This window comes from Hippichthys cyanospilos, chromosome 22 (genome assembly GCF_059441005.1).
Source record: "Hippichthys cyanospilos isolate Australia breed blue-spotted pipefish chromosome 22, RoL_Hcya_1.0, whole genome shotgun sequence".
NCBI classification, from domain to species: Eukaryota; Metazoa; Chordata; class Actinopteri; order Syngnathiformes; family Syngnathidae; genus Hippichthys; species Hippichthys cyanospilos.
Genome location: NC_142390.1, coordinates 1218686 through 1231683, shown reverse-complemented (window position 1 = coordinate 1231683; position 12998 = coordinate 1218686). Strand labels below are relative to the sequence as shown.

At 43.5% G+C, this 12998-nt stretch overlaps 1 protein-coding gene across 2 annotated transcripts; it reads left to right on the top strand.

Moving 5' to 3' along the window:
- The first annotated feature begins 17 nt into the window (after nt 1-17).
- nudt4b (nudix (nucleoside diphosphate linked moiety X)-type motif 4b) lies at nt 18-12499 on the top strand. 2 transcript variants are annotated; one of them, XM_088406261.1, is made up of 7 exons: nt 18-168; nt 325-398; nt 4059-4166; nt 8504-8614; nt 9111-9155; nt 9361-9448; nt 9935-12499. In XM_088406261.1, the coding sequence occupies exons 2-7, from the start codon at nt 387-389 to the stop codon at nt 10162-10164; spliced, it is 594 nt and encodes a 197-aa protein (XP_088262387.1). In that variant the 5' UTR covers nt 18-168; nt 325-386; the 3' UTR covers nt 10165-12499. The 2 variants fall into 2 exon arrangements, with proteins under 2 accessions (XP_088262387.1, XP_088262388.1); XM_088406262.1 differs by lacking the exons at nt 18-168; nt 325-398; nt 4059-4166 and adding an exon at nt 5216-7486.
- Nucleotides 12500-12998: the final 499 nt, after the last annotated feature.

The following is a 12998-nucleotide window of genomic DNA, read 5'->3' as shown; positions in this document are numbered from 1 at the left end:
ACAATAATGATTCCGTCCAAGTGGAAGATGACATTTTTCAAAGCGGGGATTTAAAAAAAAAAGCCTTTATATCTATGTGCATTGTAGAACACGGTGTATCCCGCTAGGTGGAGCAACAGCATTTTTTTTACAGCTTGAGCACAGCAGGACGGCCCCTGAGAATTTTAGGTAAATTACGGAATTATTGCAAATTTATGTGCTCAGTTTCTTGATTGAAAACACACACACAATATTAACAAAAGCATTATGACAAAACGAAAATGTAAAATAATTCCTCATTATTGTGACATTACACTAAAACTGTCTCCCGCTGCTGTTTTACAGAGACCCACTAGATGACGCCAAAAATGCCACCGTCAAATCAGATCTGAGCTGGTATCTGCCACATGACATTTATGGTAAGTTCTGTACACCGGCCAATGAACACTCACCTGTAATAATGCTTTCGTGGAAGTTTATGAGCCAGTTGCCATGGTAACGTCGAGCTATTTGAATTTGCAGGAAACGATGTCAAAATGTCAGCGTAATTATTAACCCTTCAGTGCAGCTCGTCAGTCGAGGGTTTTATTCCTCGGAGAGCCTCGCTTGCGATATAGTATTAACCCCCATGACGACAGCGAGTTATGGGCAAGCGTTCTTTGCTTAGTTTGCCAGGGTCACGTCTAGCTGCCCCGTTTAAGAGGAAAATGCTTTAAGATAAGTGGTGATGACAAGCTCCTGTTCTAGGCCTGTAACGGTGCCTTTATTAAAAACCTAATGCTAACTTATGGTGCTCGAGAGATGCTCAAATGTAAGTTACCCGCAAAAAATTGGGGATTTGGGGCTTGAGGGTGAAATTTCGGAACATTTACATTGTTCCTCTAAAAGATTGCTCGTTGACCCATTGGGAGTAAGGCAAAAGCAAGATCAAACAATGATTGTGCATCTTTGGTGTTGAGAGTTGCATTTCACAGGAAAATAATTGTATTAAAGGATCAAATGAGGCATCACTTATCTTTAAAATATTTTTTTTAATGTATTTTTACTTCATTTCCAAGATTTTACTCAAGTAAATATATGTTAAAATGTTGTTGGAAAATGCCACTAATCCTAGATTTTTGTTTTTCTTCAACTAATTTGTTTAAAAAAATTGGATTCACTTGACGCAAAATGTCACGGCAAATAATGATGAGAAATCGTGACATGAAAATGCCATGGAGTAGGCCTTTATCTAAAATGATCTGCAGATCACTGTCCCATTGTGATCTCATTTGGTCACCATTATCACTGGGATTACGCGGGGAAAGCCGGGGACGATTAATGGGCTCGTCCGTCTCCTCCGTGAACTGAGCGGGTTCGGGCGGGCGCGCAACCTGCCGCGACATTAGGATCACCTGGGCTGCCTCAGATCTATTTCCGCCGCGGCTTCCCTGTTACCAATAAACGCGGTCACGTTGAGATGCGGAATGTAGCAGTGGACGTTTGCACTATTTTTCAGCGCGTTTCTCCGTGACATGACTTGACCCTCATCAGTATTCACACGCTGCAGCAAAAAGCTCCCTGTGAAGACTTTTGTCTCAGCCTCATCCCTCCCTGAGGTGTGGTGCTGATTTATGAATGAGTTGTTATGTAAGAAGAAGGGGGAGAAGAAAAAACAGGATACAGGCGCTGCGTTGGATGGAGGCAAGGAGGAGGAGGAAGGGGGCTCGAAAATGCGTCTGGAATCCCTGTCACGTTCAAAAGGATTCCTCATTGTTGTGCTTCGTACCTACAAATTCCTACAGTTTGTATAAGTCATCGCTCAATTGTTTACAAATGCTAGATTTGAATGACAGGAGAAAAAAAAACCGTTCTTGTATAGTGCATAGAAAGTCACAGTTGTTTTGATGATGAAACAAATACAGTACCTTGTTAGAACAAGCAAGAACACATTTGATCCAAGATGAAAAATGTCAACAAGACATACTTGGCGGGGGCGGGTTGAAAAGGATTAGAAAGCCACAATTGATGGGATCAGAGATGACGAGGGGTGTGCATGCAATCCTGACACGTTCACTTTCCGAAGAGCCGAGGCCTTTTCTCTGGCCGGCCTGCAAACCTCCACTCCACGATCTTAACAAACTCGTCGAGCGTCGCGCACCCTGACCCGCTTTTGATTGACGCTTTGTGTCCCGCTCTTCTGTTAACTCAACTTTTATGATTTGGATCCTCCTCAGTCTACAGGTGAAAGGTTAACGGAGGTCCACATGACCCTTGATACATGCGGATGCTTCATACAGAGGAGGACGGTCTAGCGCCTTTCTTATCGGCCCTGATGCGCCTCAAGTTAATAAGTGCGGCCGCCGCATTGTTCAATCATCTGCTATCGCATAGCTTGTGAGTGACACCGAGCGCAACGTGGGAGTGTCGTGACATATTTAACTTTTAACGTGTTTAGTCAGCCGTGTTTAGGAGTGGTGCCTGTTTGCTTGCGACACATACGAGTCGCTGAGCTCATCAGCATCACTTTAAGGCAAACCAAATAGCGTAAAAGCAACCGTCAGCCTTTTGTTTTTGTCGTGACTCATGAACTCCAGTAATTAACTCATTGATTATACGAGTCACGAGGACTCTGTATGGATGTCAGTATAAGAATATCAGCTGTTTTTTTGTTTGTTTTTCTAAGCTAAATGTTAAGTCCAACCAAGCTGTACTTAGTAGCAGCTTTTATCCCACCTAGCAATTTGAAATGCACTTGTCTCAACTTAGTTTGGAGTTTCTTTCAGTTTCTTGCCACCACTCAAGATTTTCATTCATTCCAATATTTATTTGTACATATTTCATATACTTTCCACACTCTTACCTCAATTTAATCGCAAGTAAATTTGTTCTCACAATCACCAAATGAAGCTGGCATAGATAGGCGACTAATGATTGTTTGTAGTAAATACTTTTTGGAGCAATTCCTGTCAGTGAAAGTGAATAATCTCACGCGGCACACCTGACGATCTCACAGAGTAAAGTGGTTGGAAATTCCTGCAATGCGAACCGCATGAGAGTGTTTGAAAACAAAAATAGCCATATATCACCAGATGACATTTAAAGCAGTCTAGTGCAACATTTTGAATCTTCCAATCTGGAAAAGTAATTAAGAGAGTGCTAAAAATGTCACATTTGACTGACAAATACATGTTTTACTCGTGTCATTTTCTTGGCATTTGCACACAACCGAGGCCTAGTCATAACGAAAGTTCAGTGAAAGCTGCTGTCTAACTTAATTATTATTGGTGTTATTATTTTGGGGGGATAGCTTGTCTATGATTTCAATGTCTTTCCTGACGCCGTCACCTTCCCCTCCCCCAACACCTACTGAACATTTAATTGTGAAATACTGGATAAGCGAATATTGAAAATGGATGGTTGGATGGATGTAGTTTTTCCACACGATCAAAGCTGCAATGATGTCATGGAATTGCCCAAAGATAATAGAGCGCAATGAACATCCAATCCGAAAACTCCGACGCTTGAGAGCATCTAACTTTTTGTATATTTTGAGTAGTAATTACGTGGAACTGCATCGAAATGTGTTTATTGACTCGCACGTTGCCATAATTTGATAGGGGATTGCCGAAGTTGCTTTCAATTTAAATGTTTTGGGGCTTTTGCCAGTGGGCCAATCAGGTTGCGCTGATTCGACGCTAAGCACCGCCCATTCCCAAAAGCTCATCCAATGATCGAGCCCTATCTCGGTCGAGGCGTGGCTTGCATATATCAAACTCCACTCGACTGAATCCTGAAGACAGCGGCCATGCGCATATGGAGCCAGCGAGGAGGGCCGTCTCCATAAAATCCCTGCCGGGGGCGGGGGTCTCCATTCACTGCTTACCACACAACTTAAAGCAGCAGCCGGAGATCCAATCTAGCTATTTGACATATATTCAACTGAGGAACACTATCAAAATTCCCTTGGAGCTTCGCAAATAGTCCCCTTTTATGCTCACGACTCTACGGATTTAGACGGTGGTGATGCGGCGACTGTGTTGCTAACCTTTTTCTCGCTATTTATTTTCTAATTGTCGCCGGTTCCACCTCGGCTGAAGAGTCCAGTCAGGATGAAGCTGAAACCTAATCAGACCAGGACATACGACGGTGACGGTTTCAAGAAGCGAGCGGCATGCCTGTGCTTCAAGAACGAGCGCGAGGAGGAGGTAAGGGAAGCCGTTGGCAGTTCGCTGCCCGCGGCTACGAACGTAAGCGACGCGCGGCTCTACTTTTGGGGCCTTCTGGTTCCCGAAACGTGCCATTCATCACACAACCTTGGCTCGTGACTTCGTAAAACGTCAATTGTTTGACAATTTCTTACGTTGAGTGTGATTCTCACTATATACGCCACAGCGTCTTTTAATGTAGAATGCCATTTAATTCATTTCCATGTGTTTTTTGGCTTGGTTTTCAACTGATGCGCCTTGGCTCATCCAGTTTGGGCTAGTTTGAGGAGTCCAGGAAAAAAAAAAAAAAACGAGCGTCGTCATTGTGGTCTCTCGTTGGCGGCACTTTACTACCTTTTTGGACTTTCAAAATTGAACATTTGTTCCGGTTGTACTTTATTGCAGTGGCTGCATGCTGGGATTTAAAACTTTTATTTTGAATAGTGACAGTTGTGCTTCCGTGAAGCTTCGAGCGCGCTTGTCGTAGCAGAGGCAGAGGGGGCGAGGCGCTTTATTGCGCGTCCACCGGGTTTTCCACGTACTCGTGTCTATTCGTATTTTCTCGCTTTTAATCGAAAACTCATTGTAAGTGTCATCTAGACTTTGTAATGAAACCGTCTTAGGGTGTATTAAGTTGTGGTAGAGCATGTCTTTTGCTGCATCTCGACCCGTCAATTTGGCGCATAACGTTGTAACGTATGAGGATTTAAAGGGGCCGTAGCATGTAAATAACGTACAGGAGCTGACATGCGAGAGTTGACCTCAAAACTTCCCTCTTGCGATGGTAGTCTAGTCTCTGACCTATAGTTACCTCTGAATGGTGACGCCAATCAGTCACTCAGACATTTTTACCTGTCTAACAGCAATACTGTATTTCACAATAATAGACAAAGTGGCAGCCCATCAAAACTAATGAGTCGCCAATTTACCACAGTGCAGAAATTGCAATGTTGTGGGATTCAAGACAGTGACATGCTCACCTCTTGTCAAACCTGTATATTATTCCATATGATCAATAATGACACACTTCTAAATTACAAATTTGCGGTCCCTCCCGACTTTGGAATGCAGTGGTCAATGATCCGTTACATTTGTAAGCTGGCAAATGAAGCCACACTCAAATTACAATTACTGCTTTGCCCATTTACATCCATAAGCATTTTGTTTGTCTTGGTGGTTTTGGTTTTTTTTTCACGTCGCTTCAATATTAAAAGACAAAATGTCCTTGACGCCAACGCCGACTGGAATCCAAGTTGTCAACAAAGAGCTCATTTTCAGGCCCGGGGCTGCCTTAGATGTTGGACTTTGCCCCATCAATGCCCGCGCTTGGACTCAGTTGTGGCGAGTTGTGAAAGAAGAGCCACATTGACTCCTGCAACGTGAGAGTCAAACCCCGTGATTCGTCTACTCTTCAGATCGCCTTGTTAGTTGTGGATTCCAGGTGAAAGTGCAAGGGATTTCATGGGCGGTCCATCCGATGTGTGATATTTGGGGGTCCCGCTTTTGGAGTTGGCAGATACAGGCGGTTCTCATCGGGTTGGACTAAGTGTTTATGGCATCCAGAATATCTTGCTCAGAAGTTTTGCTGTAGTCCTCTTATTGTATAACCCCCGTGATTTAATGGAACGTGTACTGCACATCACATGTATATGTTTACTTCCCCCACTCTGAATTGTTGACTGCTGAATATTGTCATCGGATGACGCAAAACCAAAGTGCTGCAAGGAAGAGTGCAGGTGGTATGCTGAGCACAAGCAAAAGGCGCAATCTTGTTTGCGCCTAGAAGTGGCATTTACTAAGTTTCTCGTGGCATTTGTCAGTCCCCCAATTGCGGAGATTTAGTGTAAGCGGGGGTAGGATGGAGACAGCGCTGCCTCGCCCTCCAAGCGATCGCCGCTCGGGTAGCTGGTGTCAGGTGCGCAACAGTCAAGGAAACCCTTTCAAGGCTTCTGGGATTTCGGTTTCTGCGTGTGTTTCCTCCGCCTCCTTGCTGACCCTCTTTCCAATTTTAACCTGGGTTTCTGCCCAGCTGTTACTTGTCCTATGACCCATCTATCATGACGGTGTGAGTTATTTTGTTTTTGCCGCCAGCATTTTAACAGCAATCGAGATTGAATTCAACTCAACATGGCAATGTAGTAGCCTGTATTTTAGCGCAAGCCGGGAAAAAACTCTCTTCCGATCACAAGTGCAGTATTGTGGCAAAAGTGGGTGCTTTCAAGAGATTAATTAAAAAAGGAGGTAAATCGGAATTTGTAAATTCTAATCCTTTTAATTTCACCTGCTACCTTTACTTTCTACCATCAGGAAGAATTGTGTTCTTTTTATTTTGCGTTGCCATCTTTGTTGCTAGGGTTAGCAGTGGGTGCTTCGCATTGATATGGCTCAACTTGAGCTGCTTCTGTGCTAAGCAAGCTCCTTCATACGAAGAATGCATATTTATCTAAGGTGCCGTCATGACATTTCTCGAAGTTAACTTGACCATTCAACGGACCGACAATTCTTACACGCTCCTCCTTTTCACGTCTTCCTGAAAAAAATAACACTTTGACTTTGACTGTAATGAATAGATTTGAAATAAATCTGGCACCCCTCGTGATTATTTTTGCAAATCATTCAACCTAACTGTCAACCGGTCGTTAATGTTATCAAACAATGAATCTTACGTATGATTACTCCATCGTTATTTTAGATGCCACCGTGTTAAATTGGCTCCAGTTGAGCATCTCAGCAATGTCCAGCAACAGCTAGCGTCTCCACATGACCAGGCTTCATTAAACACACTTTGTAGTATGTAGATTAAGCTCGCTACATTCCTTCAGTCAAAGTAGTCTCCATGCTGCTGGAAACCGTAGCAGACATTTGTGTTTTTTCCCGGCCGCGTCAGCTTTTTGTTTTGTACACACGCACGGCACTTCTTTTTGCCGCTAAGTCCTCACAGGACACACCTAAAACATGGGAGGGGAAAAAAAAACCAAAACGATTTCCTGGCACTTTCAACAGGTGACCACAAAGCAAATAGGGCCTTTTGGTCGCACCATGTGGGTCACATTGTTCCCCTGTGCACCTTTCCAATACTGTACACTGCACCTGTTGTAGATTCTAAACACCAGTAGGTGCTACTTTTGTGACATTTGCACCATTTGGATACACACTATGAAGGCTTCTTGAACTTTTTGATTCCTGGGAGAGTTTTTTTTTTTTTCTTCTTCTCAGAAAGCCCCCCCCAAGTAATTCTTACAGCAAAGAAATATAACTTCCATGCTAACCATTACTTGCCAATGGACAGTATGCCACCTGGGCTCCCTCTAGTGGCACAGGTAAGAATCACTGTTAAATTACAGTTTAGTTTACATTGAACCTTTTAGTATGTCTGCATTTTAATATCGTATTGTCATATTCATATCAATACTCGCCAATCCTTAGGTAAAATGAAACGTACATATTTTGAGGTCCGGCGCACTAGTACACAAATACCAGCATTGGGGCTACAGTAGAAGGGGGTAGGGTACAGGTACTTTCCTGAAGATGGGCGCACGTGTCAAAAGAAGCACCCTCTTGAGGCCTCTCGCTCACCGCCCCATTGAGGGGCCCCAACTCCTCCAATTACCTGTGATCTCATACGGGTCCATCTCCATATGTTGCTCAAGCATTTTTTAATAGGAATATTTGGGGGTACTATTTTACAGTAGATTTGTCACCACACCGCACAGCAAAAGCTGAAGTCAGCAGTTTGTAACAAGCCTGCAAGTGTGCGTCCTTGAGCTATTTTTGGCTCCTTGTGACCCATATGGTGCGATGTATATACACTCACTGGCCAGTGTATCTCCTCTTGAGACCCAGTCTATTCATTTGTTTTCATGATGGTGACCAAAAACCGATGTCCGCTATAGTGGACACAAACGAATTGGCTGGCCCTCAGCAAAATAGATGCAACTGAATACGAAACTGCCTCTTTTACAAAGAGAGTTATTCTCATTTCCTATTGCTGCAATAAAATGCGCTAAAATGCTTGTCGGCACACGTGCACGTTTTTTTTTTTTTTTTTTGGTAAATAGTACCTGCGTCAAAGTGTGCTAGTGTTTACGGCAGCGGTGTTGTGTCACTGAGGCTCCCGTAAAGTGATCAGCGTGCATCGGCCCACACTGCAGCTGTAGTGTAATTCAAGTCCCCCCCCGCCCCCTGTTGAAACCAAGCAGGCCATGCTGGGCTGTGGCTGATTTTTTTTAAAATGAGGTCACTTCAAATGGAAATTGATAAACTGATGACCAAATGTATTGTTGAAACGTAGCATATTTTGAGCAATAACGTGCTTTACTTGTTTGCTCCTTGCGCAGGTGCTGTTGGTCAGCAGCAGTCGGCACCCTGATCAGTGGATCGTCCCCGGAGGGGGAATGGAGCCCGAGGAGGAGCCTTGTGGAGCGGCGGTCCGAGAAGTTTTTGAGGAGGTGATTGGGAGGGAGGGGGGGCATAATTGGGTCTTTTAAATTAAAACTGGAAACTCTTTTCGACTTAATTCCTTTCCTTGGCAAGAGGAAAAAGGCATTGCCCGAAAGCTTCTATATTGCATTTGTGTGAATGCATGTGCGAGTCTGTGGTCTTTGAGCACGCCGAGGTCAGAGGTTGAGTTTATTTGCGCCCGAGGCGTCGCTGGCCGAATCCCTTGTCTTCTCAGGCACGGCGGCGGTCTAAACTTGGATCCTCGCAGGATTCCCGAGCGATCGCGAGCCCGCTGGGCAAAGTGCCCGGTGCGGGGGACTGCACGTCTTGATTTCTCCTAAGTGCACATGAGAGTGTATAAATGCATGTCCGGCGATGTGAGAGGGGTCTCGTATGGAATTTATTTGATTAAGAACGGGACTTGGCCCGGGAAAGAGTTGTAAAGCATTGGAGAAACATGAATGGACTCAAAACAAACAAACAAATCCATTTATTTTTCCTCAGGCTGGTGTCAAGGGCAAGCTAGGACGTCTGCTAGGCGTCTTTGAGGTAAGAAATCATCAACCAGGAAGTGCCCAGTAACAGCAACAATTTCTGTTTTTCTGGAGAATTTTTGGGGGGGGGTTTTGCTGTATTTGACTTTAAATAAAAGTGGGGTTTTTTTTTTTTTTTTGGAGGATGTTTTTTGTTTATTTTTTATTTTCTCCCGTCCGTGTTTCATTATAGTTTTTGCTCTCCCTCTCATTCCAAAAAGCAAAACCAAGATCGGAAGAATCGGACATACGTGTACGTTCTGACGGTCACTGAGACGTTGGAGGCCTGGGAGGATTCTGTCAACATAGGTACATGTATTGAATGTTCATTGGCTTTTTTTTGTTTGTGTGTGTGTGTGTGTGTGTGTATATATATATATATATATATATATATATGCGCATCCCAAAGGCTGTCCGTTATGCACAAAAATAGCGGGTGTCGGCTGTACAATTTAGAAAAAAAACACAATAGATGGGTTGTTTTTATGATCTAGCAAATGGTTCATCAGCTGTTCGGTGATGATCCCCAAAATCCCGATGGCAGACTTGCGTTCTTCGCTCACGGTTTGTTTTTCTACATTGACAGCCGAATTGAGTCCCTTTCAGTTTACCATAAGTACGTTAGCTCGCCGAGGAGTTTGTTTACACGGTGCAATATATAGCCCACGCAGAGCCCCAGGTCAACATAAATCCACAGCGCTCTTCTCAAGCGGTGTCAGCAATGTGGCAAGTCGGCACCAGGATGCGGAGCGGTCCAAATTTGTCCTCCGTCTCACCCCCGTTTTCCCCCCGCAGGCCGCAAGCGCGAGTGGTTCACGGTGGACGAGGCCATCAAAGTGCTGCAGAACCACAAGCCCGTGCACGCCGAGTACCTGCGGCGGCTCCAGCAGCTCCAGCTCAGCTGCTCGCCCACAAACGGCAACTCCATCCTGGAGGGCACGCCGGCAAACGACAACTACCCTCACTATAGCGCCACGGCGACGGCGCCCTCCACGGGCGGCGTGCTGGCCTCCTCCCGTAGATAGGGCCCCCTGTCCCCCAACGACATTGTTGTCCGGCTCCGCGTGGCACTGGGACATAACAGGTGTGTAAATAGTCTTAACTGCTGGACGGACCAAAGCCATTGCCGCAACTTTCGAAAGACTCGCCTGACTGAGCGCTAAGGTGGCAACGCTCGTGAGGCAAACGCGCACCGGGACGCCGAGGACTCTGCTGGCATGCCTTACACTCATTCGGATGAATGTTTCTCTTCTCAAAGCGTGACCGCGTCAGGAATGTTTGCAGACACAAGAATGGCTTTTATCATCCACATAGCAGGCGCCCTTTTTTGTTTGCAGGTTTTGTTGTTGTTGTTCTTTCAAGAGCAACTATTCAAAAGTCGGTGCGAGTTGGTGTTGAATCCCAAATGTCACACTTGAGAGTATTAAGTCCATGCTGGAGGTTTTGCCCTTATTTTCTTTCAGGAGCAACTATTCAAAAGTCAATGCGAGTTGGTGTTTAATCATAAATGTTACACTTCGGAGTAATAAGTTCATTCTGCATATTGTCATTTGAAAGTCATACTCTCCTGAGACGCAGCCTATTCATTTGTGTCCGTTTTTGTCTCCGCAAGACAGCAACGTTTACCTGAGACATGATTGGAATGTCCTCGACTGAGCACGCTAGGACGCAGTGGGTAAGCCCCTATGAATCAAAAGCTATAGGGCAAAAACACGTCCGCTGCGCCGGACACATATGAAAAGGCCGGCTCTCAAAGGATATGACAATAAAGTTGTCATGGGTATTTCAAAAAATTGAGCAAAGTAAATAAAGTTGTCCTAGTTCATACCAAAATGAGAAGAACATATCACGTCTTTATTTAAAGTTGACATTCAAACTCTGCTATTTCGTTCGTGCTGAACATAAATTATTTCACTTGAAAAAAAGAAAATTCTTCGTAAAAGGGGTGTTGGAGTAAACAATACGTTTTTTGTGTGTTTTTCATTTTCAAACAACATACATCTAACACAAAAGAATAAAATTAGCGCACATCCCAAAAAAATGATCACATCAACAGTGGACATGTTTGATGCCACTTTTTACAGATAGTTACCAGTAAAAGTAGCCCCCCCACCCCACTACTCTTCTACGTTATTTAGTTTGCAATTGTAAAATTGTTGCCATTGTAAGTACCGCTGCCTTGAAAGTGGGCCCCATGCCAATTCTTGTTATCAGTACTTGCCCATCCCGAGTAAAAATGTTCGGTAATGTCACAGAGAAATCTAACAACTTTATTGTGCACATTTTGCAAAATGCAACTGACAAAGGTTTTGAAACATGAAAAAATGAATAAATATGCGATTTAAAATCTCCTTTTTGAACATCAAACTTATCCTCCCTTTTTGTCTTACTAAATTTCTACAGCTCTTATGTTGGATGTATGTTTTGCTCTAAAATTCAAACAACTAAAGGAAATATGCTGCTTTAAAAACAAACCACTGCAGCGTCTCCACTGTGTCCTAGGCTTTCTTTTTCTTTTCTTTTTTTTCATAATACAATATTTTTCATGCCATTTCACTGTGGCCTCATACTCCTTTGTGGTCACAAGAACAAGTTGAAAATCTGGCTCACGCCGGATGTGTTTGATCCTTTTCGGGCCATTGGTGGTCAGTTCAAAGGTCACACGCGAATCGCTACCTCAGTCCAAGCAAACGAGCGGATGAGTCGACACGCGGACGCGGTTCCACGTTCGCCGAATCGTGGGCCCGTGACGTCACGGAAAAAGCCGCCGCTTGGTTCCCACCATTCAAACCATTTGAAGCTCGCATGCACCTTTCTAGCTGGCCTGTCTTTGAACATTTAAACTCATGATAGCTGCTCTTATTTTTAGTTGTATGGTGTTGCCCAGGTGGCCTTGATGATGTGCTTGATGTGCAGGCACCTGATTACACTTTTTTGCCAAAAAAACAATAACTAGCAGACAGAAGTTGTGAAGTTGCTTCTGCCGACGCCTGAATGACTCGAATTAGTCGAAGCCTTGGGAAATCTATTGGAGTTGTTTTTTTGAATGAAACTGTACTGTTTTGTATCTTTTTCATTATGTACAAATGATGTACAGTTCTGGGGATGATATGGATGTCATAAAAAAAATACATTAAGGTAATAGCCTTGAATCCAAATGTCAAATCGGAGAAAAATACATTTAAAGTGTTTGTGCGAAAGTGTTGTCATGGATGTGACTCGTGCCAAATTTCATCATTTCATGTTAGACATACACATGTAAAAAAAAAAAAAAAAAAATTCAATGATTTCATGTGAAAAAGTGGTGAGACTTTTGAACTTGTGACATGTTAAAAAAAAAAAAAAACATTTAAATGAAATCCCTTAACAACTTTCTAGGTATTTCTGGAACCTTTAGTCATCCAAAAATGTTTTGTATTTCAAGTGAATGTAATTCGGTGCAAGCCTGATTATTTTGTGTCACATTGGGCAACTTTGAATGTTAAATCAAAGTAACAAGGAGACATGTTATTGTTTCTTACGCGCGAATGATGTGTAAATTGACTGACTTTAAACTGGAAATATTGTGTCTGAGAGCGAAAAAAAAGATTAAATGGGGGTAAACTCTTTTTGTAACTGCTTGTGGTGTTTGTCCTGTTTCTTTATCATCGAAGGTTGAGCTGTCATACTGCCATGGGGTTTATATTTCGAACAATTTCTACACCCTGGCGCCTCTTATGTGCCTTTTACTGGCAGATAAATGTGACACTTAGTCTATGTGTAAAAAGGCAATGACACTGAAGGGGCAACATTCAAGGGCCCTTAACAAGTAATGGAGCCTGTAATAAAAAAAAAAAAAAAAAGGTTGTATCCAGGCAAC